General features: G+C 45.8%; 1 protein-coding gene and 1 long non-coding RNA gene across 4 annotated transcripts in view; both read right to left on the bottom strand.

Moving 5' to 3' along the window:
• Nucleotides 1–10,147, bottom strand: part of LOC140683897 (uncharacterized) — a 155,121-nt gene extending 144,974 nt beyond the window's left edge. For all 3 annotated transcript variants that reach the window (XR_012055498.1, XR_012055499.1, XR_012055497.1), the window contains exon 1: nucleotides 10,028–10,147. This is a non-coding gene — a long non-coding RNA (uncharacterized lncRNA). The remainder of the gene's footprint in view (nucleotides 1–10,027) is intronic.
• A 6,755-nt stretch (nucleotides 10,148–16,902) lies between these two features.
• Nucleotides 16,903–19,408, bottom strand: POU4F1 (POU class 4 homeobox 1). Its single transcript, XM_030270695.4, has 2 exons — nucleotides 18,929–19,408; nucleotides 16,903–18,084 (listed from the first exon to the last, which is right to left on the bottom strand). The coding sequence occupies exons 1-2, from the start codon at nucleotides 19,049–19,051 to the stop codon at nucleotides 17,035–17,037; spliced, it is 1,173 nt and encodes a 390-aa protein (XP_030126555.3). The 5' UTR covers nucleotides 19,052–19,408; the 3' UTR covers nucleotides 16,903–17,034.
• Nucleotides 19,409–19,648: the final 240 nt, after the last annotated feature.

The following is a 19,648-nucleotide window of genomic DNA, read 5'->3' as shown; positions in this document are numbered from 1 at the left end:
AGGTTAAAAAGGTGAGACACACAGTAACGTGCCTAATGTTTTCAGTGCCAGACTGAGCCTTATTAACAATGTTTTAGAGAATAAAAATAAGTCCGACCTCTCCCTATTATTAATATTTAATTACATGCTAAGAGCCTCATCCTCTTCAGTCTCCCATGGATGCTGAAAAGACCTTCCCTTATTTCTTATTACTTAGAAACTTCTCTAACACAACCCTGGGTATTTTCAAAATATCATGATACCCAGAGTCCAATTAGCTGATCCTGTGATACAATCTTTGAACGGTTAATTTTTTTTTTTTTTAAATATAGCATTTCAACCCAACATATCAACAGCAAGTGTGACAGTTCACTATCACGATCACAATAACAACCTGGTCAGACACAATTATCTTACCTGCATGGCACTAAAACAGCCACTGATCAAAATCTACTTAGTTCTATTATTGAAAACTAAAGCCTCCAGGTTTAGTTTTGAAGCTTCAAAAAACAAATACTTTATTAAAGTTTCTGTCAACATATTTGCCTACAGCTGTCAGTGAATTTTGCCAAAAAAATCCATCAATCAGAAAAGGAGAAGCCTTGAAATGCCAGGCAGCAAATGTATTGTTTAAAAATACAGACTATTTAAATACCTACAAACTATAAAAATAACTATTAAAATGAATTTAAATTATCCTTTTATTTCATTTTAGATGACAAAAAAATCAATTTTGCATTCAACAAAAAAAACTTGAGCAAAAATTTACAAAAATTAATCTTAAGGCTCTGGTGAATTGCCACTGTTGCAAATGTGCCAATCATCCAGAAGGTCTCCAAAAGCATGTAAATATGTTTGAACCACTGAGATGATTGAACCACTAAGGTATTTGTTTTATTAACAACTGGATTTAGTTTAGAGAGAGGAGCACAGGATAGTTCTGTAGCTACAAAGCAATATATTTGTTTCAGTTGTCACTATATCTCACAGAGTTATTTTCATTCTTTCCCTGGCATACAAACAGCACTCATGCCCTCTCCTTGGTTTGCAGTGCTATCTAGAATCAATTGCAATATGAAAAAAAACAGCATAAAACACAGATTCCATGTAGTTCTCAACCTAGCCACTCAACAACATAGAGGTGAAACTTTTCTTACCAAGGGTCCCCTGCAAAAGCAAAGATTTTCTTTATGCTTATACTTAAAAAAAAAAGAAAATTAATATTCTCAGAAGCAGATGTATAAGCTGATACCTCACTTGCACCTTTTGGTACATGAGACTTCCCCAACTTTGGTGCAGAAAAGAAAAACATAGGCAGGTGCAATATTTATTCAAGGCAGAGAAGATTAAGGCATATCTCAACATGACTTTACATACAAGCTTTAGTCCTTGGGCTATTTATTAAATCCAGACATTTTTCTCCTTGTGAACCCTTTGTCTACTGAAGACTCATGCTTGGGCACTCCTCACTCACGACAGATTAAGTCATGGAAATAATTTTATTTAGAGGAGGGGTCAGGATACAAGAAAGTCACAACAGCTGGAATAGCTACTGTAGCTGAAGGGATACAGAAGCCACAATAATGCGTCTCCACTGGTATTTATCAGGCTTTTTTCATCTGGATATTTGTTGATATCCCACCCTTAGTTTGAGGTGTTAGATGCTATACATATTTATTTCTACTTCAGTGTATAAGACCTTTCCTTTCAAGAACCAAGGGCCTCTGCAAAGGATTTGTTGTTGCTGTTGTTAAGAAAAACAGCAAGTTTGAGATTGGAGAAGAGTGCTTTTTTAGACCTTTCATAAATTGCTCTCAGATCTTGTCCCTGGATCTTGGCAGTATGAGGCTACATCATTTCAAACTGTGAACAACAGGGGAAATGACCAGATTCGTCCTACAGTTTGTCCCATTTCACTGAAATACTTAGAAATTCTTATGCAATGTAAGCTTACTTCTGCTTCTACCTTACCTCTGCAGGACATGGTGAAGTGGGGGGACAGCTATTCTGCTATGCCCTTTTAGACAGGAATCTTTGTGGAAAAGAACAGCTGTATATCCCTGGAATCCTCCCACCCACAAAGGTGTCTGCAGTCATGGCTCAGTACTAAAATCAGTATGTTCCTAATAACTTAGCCTTAAAGGGCTATACTCCTTGGGTGACATTTAAGCTCTCTTTTTCACTTATTTTTATTCAGATACTTTATTCAGTGTTATCCTCAGGAATCCCAAAGCTTCTAGGTCTCAATCAGGACTTAAAAGAAGGAAAATTCTTCAAAAAGGTCTTGCTTTGACAAATGTGAGTATTATGTGCTACTGTTCTTTACTGTTCTCCTCAAATCTCAGTTTCCCTAATTACACATTACTTCTCTGAAAACTATGAATTATATAATGAGTCGAACCAAGACATATGCTGCATGTACTGCTTCAGTTATCCAGCAAAGATAAGAAAATAAACCTAATCACAGGGAAAACATTTTCAATTAATCTGCCTCACTGTGTCTATGTACAAGGCATTAATTTACATTGCTTGCTTTTAATTTTAGCAATAAATGAACTTTTATTGTTAAGGTAGGAACAGATCCCTGAATAAGTGACCATAAGCAGAATAAATAATCAATTAAGGATGTATGTATATAAAAAGTCAGAGCAAAATAACCTATAACCCCTCAAGACAACCATGAATACAAATTTATTTAGATCATCCCCTAAAAGAGAATTCACCTCTCCAACGGTCATGATCTGCCTTTTTTTTATTAACAATACACAAGTTTTCAATCAAAATTGGTACCAAGTGAAAAACCTTCTTCATAGAGCATGAAGAAGTAGAGATTCACCTTTCTGACAACCTTCTTTCCTGTCTTCTATATATCCTCATAAAATATTCACTCTGCTTCTGAATGACCACTCTGATTATCCTTAGACTCCTTTTCAGATTCCCTGATGATGTCATGGAAATGTTAAACCCATTATGCTAAGCTGGGACCTCCATCTACTGTGACCTCTTGGCACTAGCTTCTGAGGACAGCACAACACTTTTACATAAAAGTTAGTCTTCCTCTGGGTCATCAATAGGTGGACTCGTAATACATCAGCACTTCAATCAACACCAGTAAAATTTAACCAAGGCCATGTAAAACATCCAAATCCATTCTGTGCTTACAATAAAGTGATTAAAACGTCTGTTAACAGGTACAATTATTTTCCATTGGAAAACAAGCATTTATATTATTTCATGGGTCCACCCCACAGGTAATACATGGCATTCCTTTTCATTAAGCTATTAGGGAAGTGATTAGTGACTAGCACCCTGCTCTAATTATCTTTAATGTAGTGTTTCAAATTGATCATGCATAATGCAATTAGAAATCATAATTAAATTAATTTATATTGATTTAAGCCTTTATAAGTTGTTAATAACCATGCCCCATTACATTAATTCCTACGAGCCAACATTAATATTTCCAATATGCTGAAATATTTCCCTTTTCCCCCCTTCCTTGCATCGGCCACTCCTGCAGGAGCTGGCAGGCGGTGGCTGTCGGGGGTGCTCCCGGGCAAGTGCCTCCGCAGCCGGCAGCTCCAGCCTGGCCCTTAGTGTCCAGCACGAGTGGGTGCTGGGGAACGGGTCGATGGCCGGCTTTAATGCGGGAATAATGACCGCTGCCCGGGCTGGCAGCCGCCCCTTCGATTTCCATGGAGACGGAAAGACCCTCGACAGCCGCCCAAGAGGAAGACTCGAGGGGTGGGAACCAGAAAAGCGAGTTGGTGGGGGGTGCTTTCTGAAGGAGACAAGCCGTGCCCCACCCTCCCCCAGAGCGGCTCCCCGGCGCTCCGCGCTGCCGGGAGGGAAGGCTCCGGGGCCGTGGGACTTCCCTGGGCGCAGGAGGCAGCGGAGCCCCGCGGGGCCGGGGGTGCGGGCAGCCCCGGGGCTCCTGGGGCGCCGTGTGCTGTGCCTGCTGCCCCGCCCGGCGGAAGGCTCCCAAACCTCCCCTCTCCGGACACCGATCTTGTACCGGCCCATCCTTCCGCCCCATCTCCCCCCCCACCGCAACACAAAAGCTCTCAAGTTATTTCCCCTCAAAGTTATTTCCCCCCAGTTACAGTTAAACTTGTGCAGCGCGACCCCCTTTTCGGAAGAAATATGCATATAAACAGGCAGCAAATCATCCAGCGCGGGATGGCATGGGCCAGGCAGAACTCTCAAACGGGAGTACTTCCACCTCACCCCGCTGCCACCTTTCCATCACATACAAACGCCCCAGGGTCAAAACAAGTTTTCCAGTGAGAAAGATGTCCGGCTATAATCAAATCTTACCGCGGGGGGTGTCACAAATCATTTAAGAAACCATCTTTACTTAAATAATTTTTCCTTTAAAATAAATCCGGGATTCGCAAATCACGATTTGGTTAGAAGAATTCTATTATATGTACAATTTAATCACGGGGTATTTAAAATAGACATTTCCATCTAAAATCCAATCAGAAATCAACACAGTACCTCGAGGCATTAAGATGATCATCTCCACTTTGCATTTGTAAACTGGTAGAAATAAATGTGGCTTGTGGATACCAAGAGGTCAAGTACGGCTGCTCAAATATTTTTCTTACAAAATGACGGATTTATTAGACAAATAAGTGGCCCGGCTAATGCAAAACCCCCAATGATTGAATTTTGACGTTGAGTCAACAACAACTCGAACTACATCAGTGCTCCAAGATTTAGTTATGATGGTAGAGATTACTGAACAAATAGGAGGCAGAAATGAATACAGATTTCCTAGGATCTGCCCCTGGCACCCTCTTCTTGACATTCCCCTCCATATGCTATCCCTATTCACAGTGTATTCTAATTAAAGGACTGGGCTATGTCTTCTAATTTTACAAGAACTTTTAAATAATTAGTCTGGTGTGTGTTAAAAGGGACAGCTTCAGACATAAGGGGATTTCAGTCCCTTTAGGATCTCTCCTCGGCTTTGCGGTTATCATATTCCCCTCCATGAAGAAGGGAGGAAAACGCCTCTGATTTGATTGCAGAAAGATTGAACCCTGATCAAACTGCCGTATGCAAACACAGGCGTCCGCGGCTCATTTCCAGCCCATTCAAAGAGAATGCCTGGGGAGGGGGTTGGGGGGAAGGGTTGTGTTTGGGATTTTGCTGTGAGATTGGGGTTTTTTTCCCCCTTCCCAGTGGAAAACACGTTGAGGGCTCAGCATTCCTGTGAAAATCTGTCCACAGATCCAAATCGCCTCTGAAACCAGGTTGGGCTGTAGCCTGCTCTGCTTTGATAGCGGAATTTTTACCAGGCTGAATCTGCCCTCTCTCCTTCCTCCCTCCTTTTCCCCTCCCTCTCTCCTTCCCCCCCTCCCGCCTCCCCACCCTACAGGTGTGTGTATCTGAAGCGAGTTCCCCGGTCTGAGCGCTGCCAGCCGGCAGGGAGCAAGCCGTGTGCTGGAAAGCCTGCGTGAGCTGGGCGAAAGCGGTGTTATTCTTGCTTCATTTCTTCAGCGCTTTGGAGCGTTACTTTTACTTGCTAATCACGAAGGGGCGCTTAAATAATTGAGAGTACGTTTAAGCATAAAGCAGTCAGTTTCTAATCTTTTCAGGGGAAAAGGGACTAATCTGCACCTGCTGTGAGAGCCCTTTTTTTATTTATTCTGTATATTACTTCCACTCCAAGCTGGACCTGATGGCTCCAATTACAGTTGAGCCTTGCAGAATCCATACCCTCCCTTTCACAGCCCTTTTCTCTCCTCTGCAGCAATAAACTTTTCCTTGGCAGAGAAGAGGGAGCGGGGTGATCTTAACAGACACCATTTAGCCGAGATTATAATTTATTTATTTTTTAAGAGAAACTCTTCAGAATTCCCAAGCTCTCCAAATCTGCCGTCTTTCTATTGTCTCTACTGTTTCGTATGCATATTTGTAGAAAAGAGAAGCACACGCAGGTTGTCACGGTGGTCTGAATTGTTTTTTTATTAACAGGGGATAGTTTGAGAGGAGTGTTTTAAAGCAGATTTTCTATCAAGTATTTGGGAAGAAATTGTTTAATAAGCCTTTCCTGTACTACCTATTTTCCCTGCCGTGTTTTTACATTGGGTAGAGGCACCACAGAGTATTGCCAAAGTTAATTCCATATTTTTATCTCTCTAACCTACTTAGGATGCAAAAAGGGAAAAAAAAATCCCGTCAAATTAAAGTGAGTCCTCCTGTCTTGCCTTCTCCCAGCAAATAACTTGCAGCACCTAATAAATCTAGATGGAGTTCCTCATATAGCCCAGTGCAGAAATAATTATTGTCCTGGCTTGTTTCATGTCAGAGGCCTCTTTGGCTCATCTGTCATGAAACCAATTTCACTTTATTTACATCCATTTGCTAGTTTAATTACTGTGCTGATGAATAGCCTGAAGGAATTAAGTTACGAGTCTTTGGAAACCTAAAACGACAGATATATGGGTTACCTTTTAAATAGAGGAAGAAAATGATGGGTGGTGTGTGCACCAAAATTTAAAGGTAATAAGAGTCTTTGCTAGGTGGAAATGCAGAATCAACTGACACTCAGCCGATACATTACCTCTGTCTTTATGTAAAGTATTGCTTTGAAAGGCACTCTTTTTTTTTTTTGCAGGTTTAATGCAATCTATATTAAAGCAAAGGTTCTGCAAGATAAGTGCCATCTTTAGATCTAAGCACAGATGCACTAATTATTTTTTCAGCCAAGGAAAGAGGAAAAATGTTAGAAAATAAGTCTAAAGTAAGTCTTAAACACTGACTTTAACATAAGCTATGCACTGTACATTTAATACATATCAACTGAGTTACTATACGGTGTCTGCAATTGCACAAATAGTCTCAAGCGCTTCTTCCCTCTAACTTGCATCTCTGTGATGCTCTGTACCAACAGAGGGGATTTCAACCAGCTAGGGGATCTCGTGCTTTTTATGTAAACCTGCAAAACAACAGAGCTTATCCTTGTATCCTCTTTCTCGGGTGTTTTTCACATCCTTTGCATCGCACACATGCGTGTCACTTGACCTGGAGATCAAGGGTAGGGAACCTGCCCCATCCACCCGCACGGTCCCTGCTGCAGGATCCTGGCACACTGAAATGATCCTGCCCTCCCCTCCTCTACCACTCAGTAACTTTCCTGAGCCGCTTTCCTGAGCTGCTGCTTTTATAATAATCTAGAAATTCAAAACTTTATACAGCAGGTGTCTGAATGAAAGGTCAGTCTCTTTCATTCTCCCTCTCGATCATCGTGAAAGGAAAAAAAAATTAAATAATCCGGTGGCCTCGGAATTAGGTCGGGAGTGTCAATTGTCGGGGCTGTGCCCCAACGCGTCACCTATGGACTGGCAAACGAGGTCCAGGAGGAGCCCGTGAGAGCATGTTCACTCTAACCCTGAAGAGAAAGTCTCCTCAAAACCCTGTCTTCCAAACAAAAGTAGAAACCAGACCTGAGAGCCCATGCATCGTCTCGGGTGCTGAGCCTGAAAGGCACAATTTTGTGTGGGGGCTTTGAGGGCTGCATGAAAAATTCACGAACACATGAGCTTTTACAGCACTCTCCTATATAGACTGCTGCTTCTCCCGGTAATTTTGTGGATCCAATCCTTTTGTGGATCTCACGTGGGGCAAGTCTTCCTTGAAGAAATTATATAAGGCAATAGGCAATAGGGAAGATACAAAAGTGGTGAGGATGGCCAGAGCTCTGGCTGCCTGCGGGGAAGACGATGCTTGATTCGCTAGAAAAAGCCTTCTCCTCAGACACACCCTCCGCAAGGAGATGGCTGAAGGGGAGGACAGAGACCCCTTTGTCACAGAACTTGAGCAGCACTTTAATACCAAATCCTTTGCCGGGGGAAACGCGACACATTCCCCCTTCCTACCTCAAATATTGCTATCCATTAACCCGAGCTGGTTACACCGAGGCTGTAAAAGAGCAGATCAAAAGAGAATTACAGCTGCCTATTCGAGGTACTCCGGGTCTTTATATCTGAGAGTAATGAAAGGAGAAAGTGTACAGCAGCACAGAGTGGGGTATGAAAAGCTCCCTTCCCCCCCTTCCCTGCCTTTCCCCTCTTCTCTCTCCCCTTTGATTAATAGATCCATGTGGCTAACGGCCTGACATATGGTGTGCGAAGCAGCTTGAGATGGTACCTCGGGCATACCCTACGGCTATTAACATATTACAGGCTTCTGTGCAGCCGCAGACGGACAGAGGGAGAGTTGGGCAGACAGACAGCCTCCCCTCGCTCCGCGCCGCCCGCCGCGGCCCGGCGGAGCTCTCCGTGGTGCTGAAGCGCCGCCGCTCCGCTCCGCTCCGCCCGCCCGCCGCTCCGCCTGCGCGCAGCCCGCCCGCGGCATCTCCGCCGTGGCAGAGTTCAAAAAGCAGGCGTGCACGCCCAGGCGGATTTGAAAGTCCTGCGCCGCTTTCAAACGAGAGGAGGAAAGCAACATCGGCATTACTCCTTATATTTCTCGCCCTCTCTCTTTCTCTCTCTCTCTCTCTCTCTTTTTTTTTTTTTTTTTTTTTTTTTTTTTTTTTTTTTTAATTCTAGATTAAAAAATAGATGTTGCTCTGTATATAACTCCTTTACCACAGAGTACACAAAAATTGCCTTCTGTGGAATCCGGTCGCATATACAATGCAGTGCCAGCTTGCAGTGCAGAAAAGACTTTCCTGCCAATGATCCAAAAGTTAGGGAACTCGCACCTAATGCACCTGGCGGTGTGGGAGAGAGGTCATTCCCAGCTGCGGTGTTTGGAAGGAGGAATTATATTAGAGAAAAAGTGCCTTAGAATGCAGCAAAACCTGAGGTTTATTTAACACATTTCAAGGGTTCTGGCAAAAACATACATCATCCCTGCGCTTTGCCTTGTAGATAGCTGCCCGACTCTTTTTAACTTTGTTCTGGCTGCTTTGTTGGGAAATAAATGCTAACACCAGATTAAACGTTCCAGGTAGCTTCATCTTCCGATTTCAGTAAAATAGTGTTAATAAGGAGCTTTGATGTTGTTTTACTTCCAGACTGTATGCCTTAAGGCAGAAAAGCGCATAAAGGTACCTGGGAAAGTAAATTGCCAGAAGCGAAGAGCACCCCCCCTCTCAAAATCCTGTAAGTACTCCTCTCTCTCTTACATCAAACCGACCCTATGCAGAGCAGCGCTAGCTGTTTTGAGATTTCCTGGCTTTCACCAATATATCTTCTTTCAACGCACACACAGCAACGTGTGCCTCTGTGTTTATGTGTGTGCAACTTCAGTATTAGCAGTTGCTAATGAAACTGAAGATCATGGGGGAAAATATGAAAGGGTCATTGCCGTAGCTGCTTTTTTTATTATGATTATTTTCTTTTTCCCTAATAAGAATACAAAATCCCGTGGGGTAAAGCCTCCTAGAGATTTTCGGTGAGGAGTAAAACTGATGCAACGTGAGTAGAGAGCTGTAGATCTCCACCACGCTGAAGCAGCACGGCATAAAAGTTTCGTATCCTGTATGTACATTTGGGGCTTTCTTAGCTATTTTGCCAGTAGCCTCCTCTATTCTTTCGGGAGCCCAGAACATCAGCATCGCAGATTCCTCACATACAATCAATACATTTTGCATAACACGAGTCTCCCTCGCACGCTCTCTTCCTGTCTTGCTCCCTCTCTATTCTGCTTTGCCTCTCGTCGGTGGCCGGGATTTCTATACGGGGCTTTTCTTTTAAGAAATTAGCGTCGGCGATAGAGAGTCTCAAACGCAAAACCTGCTTGCTAGCGTCAGAAATTTCGCTGGAGCCCACCACAACAACCTTTCAAGCATGCGGTTCGGTTTCAGACAGACACAGCTTGTCTCTCTCCAGTATCTCCTCTTCCCCCCGCCCTCCCCTTCTATTCCTCTTACAGCAGTGCTTTAATAAAGTCACATAAGTGATTGAAATTAACATAAATCATTATTAGTTATTAGGATTTGCTCTAAATTACTCTGTGAATATAACACCAAACCCCATCTGCCACTCCTGCTCTAGCAGCAATAGATTGCAGATAAAATAAATGTCCTTACCCCATTAGAATGTTCCTGTCTTTGTAGCCAAAAGCCAAACAAAAGCAATAAATACAGAGCTTTTTTCTCTCCACTATTCAGCTGTGACTGTTTTCATCAGCTCTTCCTCTAGAAAAGCTCAATAGCTGCCTGAAAATATTGCATTTTATATCACCAAAGGGCGATTAATATTGCATTAACTGTATTTAACATTTTTTAAGCGCGAGTAATCTGAAATGAGTAAGTTTCTGTTACTAAATACAGGGGATGTCAGAACTGGTGAAAACAGCTTAAAATATCTGTATAAACAGATTATTTGTTTCATACTTTGTATTTTTATAATGTTATGGTATAGTGTGCTCTGTTTGAAGTAGAAGAAGCCATGCTAATGGTCTGTTTAAAGTATTCTGACACTGTCTGGAGACATCCAAGTCTCTGCCTTCATTAAATGTTTATTGTCAACACTTCAGTGAAAAAAAAAGTCTTGTGTAAGTGAATTTCCACTGCTGGATGCTGTCAACACTTTGTTTTATTCTGATCCGCGTGTACAAAAGTTTGTATACATTATGCTGAAGTGAAGAGAGGCAGAGATTTAGTGAGCTAAAATTAGTTACCAAACTTTTGTTAGCAATTCGGTTTATATAATGACCATAATCAAGGGCTAAGTTATGTATGTATATCGGCGTCTCGTCTCCTTTCCGCACGGCCCGTAAAAAGATGCGTCCATGTTGACACGCTATCTTCTTGTCAATGAACATCCTTTTTAAAATAAAATAGAAAAGCAAAAACAACAACAAAAATCAGACCAAAAGCATACACACATCTTGTATCTTTTAGCTCTGCCTCACAATTTTAAATTTCTTTCTTCCACGCGGGCAAGGGATGAAAAGCCCTGTCCGCCCGCCGGTGTTTGCAGTACGAGCCCTCTGTCTGCTCCCGCTGCTGGACCCGGGCTCGGGCAGTTTGTGCCCGCACCGGGACCCGCCCCGTGCTACAGCCCCTGCGAGCGGCAGGGTCGGTCGGCATTTTCACCCAACGAGGCACCTTGGAGTCTTTTATGGCTCGCTTGTGGACAACAGTGAGAAGTTACGATTTTTCTTCAACGTACCAGGGCCGAGTGTCTATTAAAAAAATTATTAATTTTTATATAAAACCTTTTAAATACTTTAAGTACAGCGTTTAGAGTGATTAACGTCTTAAGACATAATTTTTAAAAAGTAATTTCCCCTACTCCCCGACTGCCTGATAAAATTTGATTTTATATTAAAACAAAAAGAAGTGCTTAACCACTTTCCCCCCAGAGTTAGAGATGCTTTAGTACACTTAGGTAAGCAGGCTGAAGGAGTTAAAAAGCAGTTCAAAGGAGGACGTCTGCTTTCCCAGAGGGGCTGTGACTCCAATTTGGGAAGCAGATTTTGCATGTGCAGCTGTCCCTGGACGACCAGCCACGGCGAGCTCCCGAGCAGGGCTGCGCTGCCGATACGGCCATAAACCCGCACCCGTGCAGGGACCGGGCTCCCGGGCCCCCTCTGCCCGCGGGAACACCGCGCTGAGTCCGCCTCAAAGTTGAATCTTAAGCCAGCAGGCGGACAGGGACTCGGCGGGGGCGGGCGAGCATCCCGCGGCGCCTCCGCCCCCCGCGGAGCAGGAGGCGCGGTGGGGGCCCCGCACCGCCTGCCGCTGCCATCGCTGGTGCGGAAGAGAAGGCGGAAAGTGCGCGCCTGTGCCCGCGGGCGCTGCCGCCCTGCCCGGCACCGCCTGCCCGCAGCCGCTGCCCGTCCGCCCGCCGGCGGGGCTGGGGCCCTCCGGTGCAGGCACTCTTTCTGCTGCGACTGATTCTTCAAAGATTTATATGTGACATCTTATTTTAAATTAACTTTTGAGCTCTGGGTTTCATTCATCCATCCTCGCACCCACCCACCCGCCGTTTCCCTATCTATCTTGCTACGATGAGAAGAGACTTGCTTGCAGTTTTACCACCTGGGTCTCATCTCTGGGATCTATATATTCAGCTGACCTATATGTCCATCCATTGCTTTTCTCCCGAGCCCAGCCTCCTTCAGGTGCGAAGGGGTTTCAAGGGAGGAAAAAAAAAAGCTTTCCAAAAGCGGAAGGGGGAAGGAAGGGGGGCGGGGGGGGGGAAGCGTCGTGCAGCACGCCTCCCATCAAGCTGTCTTGACAACAATTACTAAAGTTTTTAATTAGCCTCTTGTTATAATTCATTTTATTAATTTTCTAAATCTCAGCCCATGAATTATTAACGGCGGCCCCGTAATTGTGTTTGCAGCGGCGCACGTGATGGCGGCGGCCCCGCCGCGCCGCGGCTCTCCCCGCGCGGTCCCCTCCGCGCCCCGGCTGGGGAAGGGCCCGGGCAGCGCCGGGGCCCGCTATTTTATCAACTCTTAAATAACATAATTACCGATAATCAGACCCTCGTCTGGCAGGTGGAAACAGGTTCCCAAGCGGATTAGAATTCTGCTGCTGATCTTTTAAAAATCAATTAGGCTTGCCTCCGCTTTGGAATCAGCAGGTAAATATAATAAAGCTTAAGAAAAAAAATAGCGCCGGCTGAAAAGCGAGATATAAATAACTGGAGGGATTTAAAATCGTTTGGGAAATGCCAGAATAACACAGGGCACCACCGGCGCTATCAAGCTTTATGCTCTCGAGTCCGTCAGAGTTAAAATAATTATCTTTCGACAAATCTATTTCTCTTCGGAGGAAAGGGGTAACACAGGGAGGCGGGGAGGGAGGTACATAAACCATAAAGTCAGTGCTGTAGGACACTTCATTCTCCTTCTGGGAAGCCTTTTTACTTGTTGAACCAGGACCGAATTAGTCTTAATATCACAGGAGAGTAAAAATCAATACGACCGTGGCAGTGGGTGTCTGTTACTCACTTATGATGGCCTAATCTAAGTTGAAAGCAAGCGGAGAGCAAGTGCTAGGCAGAAATTCCGGGAGCCAAACCGCGTCTAGGAGACTTAGGACTGGAAAATCACACTAAGGAAGCGGCGAGATACCTCGGCTGTGGAGAAAAAGGCCATTCAAGAGGTGACAGCAGCGAAATGTTCATCGGCAAGGGGCACAGGCTGGAGAGCAGGAGTCGTCAGAGCCACCGCCCGGCAGCGGCCTCGGCCCCTGGCACATGAGGAGTGGGGGATTTCTGTAGCTTTTTGGTCACAAGTGGCTCTTGTCTATGGGAGAAGCTGCGTAATTTTGGGGAATAAATGCGAACACGTTTTGCCTCTTTGTCTTTTATCTTACTTTTTTCCTCGAATGCAAAACTTTTAATAGTCCTTAGGTTAGATCTTATAAACTAACTTTCTTTCTTTCTTTCTTTCTTTCTTTCTTTCTTTCTTTCTTTCTTTCTTTCTTTCTTTCTTTCTTTCTTTCTTTCTTTCTTTCTTTCTTTCTTTCTTTCTTTCTTTCTTTCTTTCTTTCTTTCTTTCTTTCTTTCTTTCTTTCTTTCTTTCTTTCTTTCTTTCTTTCTTTCTTTCTCTCTTTTTCTTTCTTTCTAGGCATTTATTAAAAAACCCTCACGAGAATTTTGTGGTTTTATGAACTATTCGGATTCATCTGACAGAAAGCGGGACGGTTTGGTTTTGCACAGTTTCCTACCATGAAAAATAGGAAACTCTGCAAAGCTTTTATTTTCACCATCTGTTTTATTAACATACTGGGTTTTTTTTCTTTGTACTCGATAAGGATTTTACTTATTACAAAACAAATTCCTCAGCTTTTCAATACATACATGAGTCATTACTGAATGATACAAATGTGGTGTCACTTTGAACATTTCAATCATTTGGGGCAGATGAAAAAGAAAACCCAACATTTGTAATTATTTTTATTTGTTCATTCCTGACTCTCCAAAAAATGATATCCGGTAATACTTTTCTATAAAATAATATTTTTACAAATGCATTTATTAAAAATTCTGATGACATTTCAAGTTAATAACAACAGAAACAAGTCAATTTCTGGTGGACGAGATCTATGGGTTTTTTTAAAAATACCTTTAGTGCTTATTTTTTAACATCAACAGTTGTTTAAAATCACAGCTTTTTTAAATGTATTATTCTTTTCTGAACATCACGTGTCTTGGTTCACAGATTTACCGGCAAAATTAAAAAGATTTGGCTAAAACATGTCTACAGAAGAAATAATCCCAGCTATTAAGTAACTTTTTACATTTGGCATCTGATCTAGTCACAGGTCATCAGAAAATAGAAAGAGGTTCTTTGATCACTTGAAGCAGTAGGTGGCATCCTATACGTTCCTAATGAACAATTGCATTCACAACATAAGGAGAGATCAGTTTAGGATTTTCATATTTATTAACCCAAAATAAAAATAAAGTATCTTGTTACATAATTAAGTGCAATTAGGCCAGTCAGAACAACATATAAACCTGAAACCACCCAAGCTTTTCTTCTTTATACATATTTTGTAGGTGCATAATCCTTTCCAGCACACTGAAAAGAAATACTTCAGAAGTCCTTCTTAAAATTTTACTTTGATTTATATTCTGCAGTTATAGAATAAACTTCAAGAAACACACGCAGCTAATATATAGTTAATTTTATTCAGAGCACCGATTTTCACATAAGAGCTATCTCAAAGTAATGATTTCTGGATTTAGCAGAAAAATACATCTCTCACTATTTTCTTTTTGGTAGAATTAATCTTATCGTCTAACGGCCATACCTTGAATTTACTAGCCGTGGAAATAGTTTTCTTTTTTTTTAAATGCACCCAATAATGATAATAATAACTATTCTGGTTTTGCATTTGTTTTATTTGTAAGTATGCTGGGACACATCTCCCTGTTGTATTTTGGCGTACAGAAATATTTCTGATAGAAATTAAATAGAGTAAAGACACAACCAAGGAGAAAGCTCAGCAAACATACATGGACAGGTAGATTATTCAGTGAGACATTTTAGGATCCACACGTGGTTGCAGTTTGTAACCTTGTTGTTTTTGTTGTTGTTTTGTGCATTAAAGAAAATATTTACAATCGTCTTTCTTATCTTTTTTTTTTTTTTCTTTTTTCCCCCTCTTTTAAATCTAAATACAAGAACGTGACAAGAACGTTTGTGTTTTCGGTGAAAACAGGCAGTTAAACTGTGAAATTACACCACCCACAAAAGATTCTACCAGAAGCTAGTCTATTTAGTGCTCAATTTCAAAATGCATAGAATGTTTGCGCTGCAAACAATGATACACAAAATAATAATAAAAATAATATTAATAAAATAAATAGATAAATAAATAGATAAATAAATAATATCGAGACTTTATCACAGATCTTTCTATGCCTTTCCCCCCTTCTTTTCTATTCCTTTCCTTTTATTTTTTCTTTTTTAAAATTATTTTTCAGGTCATGTCATGCATAATTTCAGTCTATTGATTGTTTTGATTTAAACGGAATGGTATTTTCTTTTCAGAAATTCTTGCTTTATTTGAAAGCCTCAGCAGTCTCTCAGCAAGAGACAGAGTCAGAGATGGCTTCTGCACGTCATTCTCTTTTTTACCTAACAAACCCCGATAATTTTGTTTGTTTCCAATCCGTGAGACATGTCGCACACCTTGACGATTATTAGCAATACCAGCATCGTTATTACAGAATAACATCATCGCTTCCAATCCAGGAGACTGTGATAGTGCAAATTGAACCCCACACACCCCTTCCAAAAGCCTTCCTCCACATAACGTTTATGATATACAATAAACGACTTTTAAGCCCAAGTGGTTTCTTTTTTGCCGTGTGTTTGTTCCCAGCATGCACATCCCTCAGAAACAAATGTCATTTCAAACCTATCACCGGTGATTTCTTTTGCCTACCGGGTGCAATAACCTCCAGCCCTTGGAGGAAACCAAGGGAGGACCTTAACCTAAATCCAGCAGATTTGGTGGGGATGCCGGGGGGCATACGGTTGGGAGCAGCGGGGAGGGAGGGAGGGAGGGAGGAGAAAGAACATAGTTAACCATGAGCCTTAATGAGTCTGAACATAATCTTTTGGAGAGCATCCCCGCTCTGGCAGGTTTGGCATCTGCCTCCAGATGCAACTCTGCAGAGAGAGGGACCTGTCTTTGGACACAGCTGGAAATGCAAACCACGCAAGCGAGGAAGGAGAGACAAAAGGGTCGTGGAGTAACTATTTTTCCCCTTGTTTTCCTTGAGCTAGTTAGGATTATTGAGGCAAAAACGGAGAGGAAAGGGACTGCTCCCCAGCCTCGGGGGGCCGCTCCCCCGGTCCCGTCCCTTGCCCCGCTCTCACCGTTCCCCCGGCACAGACAAGACTCATCGCCAAAGCCCCGCGCAAAACCGCGTTCGAAGGAAAATAAAAAACAACAGGAAAAAAAAAAACAAAAACAAAGGAAAATAAAGATCAAAACAAGCAAACAAGAACCCAAACCCAATCCAACTAAAGAAAAAGTTCCCCCGCACCAAACCACCGCTGTCCTCATTCATTACTAAGCCAGGGAAAAGAAAGAAAAGCAGAAAATAATGAAAAGAGACCCAAACCAAACGTAGCATCATCATCACCAACAGTTTCGCCTTCCGGGTTTGTTGGTCGGTTTTTTTTTCCTTCGGAAAGTTGTGACTTAGGTTTCTCGGTTTGTGGCTGTTGCTGTCACGGTATTTATTGGTGTGTGTCTGTGTGTGTTTACGCTTTAAGTTGCTCTTTCTCCCGCTTTCTGTCGGGGGGTTGGGGGGCAGAGAGGGGAAAGGGCCGCAGAAGTGACCCCCCTGGGCTTCTAGAGCGTTTTTACCTCCTCTCTCCTCCTTCTTCTCATTGGTGTCCCGGTGTCTTTTTTGTTTTAATAATTGATAGCGCACCCCCCTACACGCACGCCCCCCTCTCCCCGAGTAGTTCGCGTTTAATTTCTACATCGTCCCTTGGTCCCCAGGAGCATCCCTCGGCGTCTCAGGCGACGGTGGCGGTGCGTAGGCATCCCCCGCGGCCCCGGCCCGGCCCCCCGGTGCCCCCGATGCCGGGGCCGCCCCTCCCGCCCCCCTAGTAGGTGGCGGAAAATTTCATCCGTTTCTGCTTCTGTCTCTGGTTGCAAAACCAAACCCGCACCACGTTCTTTTTGAGGTCCAATTTCTCGGCGATGGCGGCGATCTTCTCGGAGGAGGGCCGGGGCTGGACGGCGAAGTACGCCTCCAGCGAGCGCTTCTCCGGGGCGGCGATGGAAGTCCGCTTGCGCTTCTTCTCGCCCCCATTGAAGAGCTCGGGCTTGTTCATTTTTTCCCGCTGGGCGCCCTCGGCCTCCTCCAGCCAGGCCTGCAGGATGGGCTTGAGGGCGATCATGTTGTTGTGGGAGAGGGTGAGGGACTCGAAGCGGCAGATGGTGCTCTGGCTGAGGGAGCCCACGCCCGGGATCTTCAGGTTGGCCAGCGCCGAGCCCACGTCGGCCTGGGTCACCCCCAGCTTGATGCGGCGCTGCTTGAAGCGCTCGGCGAAGGCCTCCAGCTCTCGCGGGTCCGTGTCCGAGTCGCAGATGGAGGCCAGGCCGGCCGCCCCCACCACCGCCGCCGCCGAGGCCACCTGCCCCGCGGCGCCGTGGTGCGCGGCCACCAGCCCCGGGTGCGGCAGCCCCGACGGCATGTTCATGGCGGCCGGGTGCGAGAGGTGGCCCAGGCCGTGCATGTGCGAGTGCGGGTGGGCCGAAGTGGAGATGAGGCCGCCGCCGCCCCCGCCGCTGCCGCCGCCGCCCCCGCCGCCGCCGGCCCCGCCGCCGCCGCCGCCCGCCCCGTCGTGGCCGCCGCCGCCGCCGCCTCCGCCGCCGCCTCCGCCGGGCATGAGCGCAAGGGAAGGGGAGGTGATGTGGTCGAGGAGGTCGCCGGGCTCCAGCGCCTGGTGATGGTGGTGGTGGTGGTGGTGGTGGTGCGCCAGGGGCACGGTGGAGGTGGAGGTGCAGGGCACGCTGTTCATGGTGTGGTACGTGGCGTCGGGCTTGAACGGGTGGCTCTTGCCCTGCGAGACGGCGATGTCGACGGCGGCCAGAGCCTCGGCCCGCGCCAGCAGGGTCTCATCGAGGCTGGCGAAGATATTGCTCTGCAGCTGCAGGAGACACAAAACAGAGCGGGGTGCGGGGAGAGGAGGGCAAGGGGGCAAAGAGGGGGCAAAGTGCGGAGGGGGAAGGGGACGGGAGGGGACAGCGTGGGGTTGCGGGAGCGCCGTGGAAAAGGAGGGGGAAAGTCGAGGGAGGGGAAAGAGAGGTGGGCAAAGTTAGGGTGACGGCCGGGGAGCCGGCAGTAGGACCAGCGTGTAAGGGAGTATGGGATCGGGGGCAAGAGCCAAGAGATCGGGGGAAGCGTGGTATAGCCGGCGACAGCCCGGGGAAGTGAGGGGAAACAGGGGTATGGGGTAGAATAATGGAGGGATGGGAGGGGGGAAGAAGCGAGAAGAGGGAGCAAAACAGAGAAAGAAGCAAAGAGCAGAAAGGTAAGGAGGCAAGGGGGAATCGGAAAAGGAGAGAAGGAAGGAATGAAGGAAACAAATAAATTAATAAATTAAAAGGAGGGGGATGGAACGAAAGGAGAAGAGAAAGGAGGAGAAGAAATGGATCTGTAACTCTCAGCTGGGGAATTGTGTCAAACACAAGAGCACATAAAACGCAATCCTTTTCAGAGGCCGAGTCATAAAAATTAATACAGAAAGTGGATGAAGTCGGAGACTCGTGTGAACACCGCTTTCAAAAAAGATCACAGGCGCTCAGATGATTGCAGAGGAAGACATGAAAAAAACATTAAGCGCCGCTTGTCAAAATGTGCCTCGCAGCGGTTTTTTTATTAATGCACACACACATACATGCAGTATACAGAAAGACAGAGAGAAAGAAAGAAAAGTGTGTGCGTGTAAGGGAGAGAAAGAAAGAAGAGAGCTGCAGCTGTCTGTCCCTTACCGGTGGAGTTGGTAGACATGCTCTTCTTATTGCTTCTGAGCTGGAGTGTAGAGAGGGGTATTTGTGCTCAGGTAGGGTGGGATGCATGGCAAAATGAGGCTGTTTGCTGTTCATGGACATCATCTTGAAGGCTTGGCATGTAAATCCACAAACACTCCTAAAGTCGGGGGAAAAGTGCTCTCCGGGCTCTCTCCTCCCGCCGGGGGAAGCCGCTGACAGCGGCGGGTGGCGGTGGCGGAGCCGGTGGTGGCGGCGGTGCCGCAGCGGACCCTGCCCCCGCCGCCGCCGCCGCCGCGGTGGCCGAGGCTGGGCTGGGTAGGCGAGCGGGCGGCAAGGCTCCCTCCGGCCCCCGCCGTCTCCCTCGCTCCCTCCCTCACTCAGTTCTCTGCCTGCCGCTGCCCGGCGCCGGGCGCGCTGCGCTGCGCTCTGCCCGCACCTGAGCCCCGCATCCCGTGGCTACCGCCGGGCGGGCTCTCGCGAGAGCGCGGCGGCTCCGGCTTTGACAGACATCAGCTGTCTCCCCCCCTTCCTCCTCCTCCTCCTCCTCCTCCTCCTCCTCCTCCTCCTCCTCCTCCTCCTCCTCCTCCTTTTCCTCCCGCCGCCCCCGGTCCTTGCCTCCCCGCGCCTTGTTGCATCTCCCGCAGCCCTCGCCCGTCTCGCCGGGGCGGCGGCGGCGGGGCCGCTCTTATAGCGAGCGGCACCGAGCAGCGGGTGGCTGCG

This window comes from Taeniopygia guttata, chromosome 1, assembly GCF_048771995.1.
Source record: "Taeniopygia guttata chromosome 1, bTaeGut7.mat, whole genome shotgun sequence".
Taxonomy (NCBI): Eukaryota; Metazoa; Chordata; class Aves; order Passeriformes; family Estrildidae; genus Taeniopygia; species Taeniopygia guttata.
The sequence above is the reverse complement of the archived record's forward strand: the minus strand, read 5'-3'. Positions and strand labels throughout refer to the sequence as shown.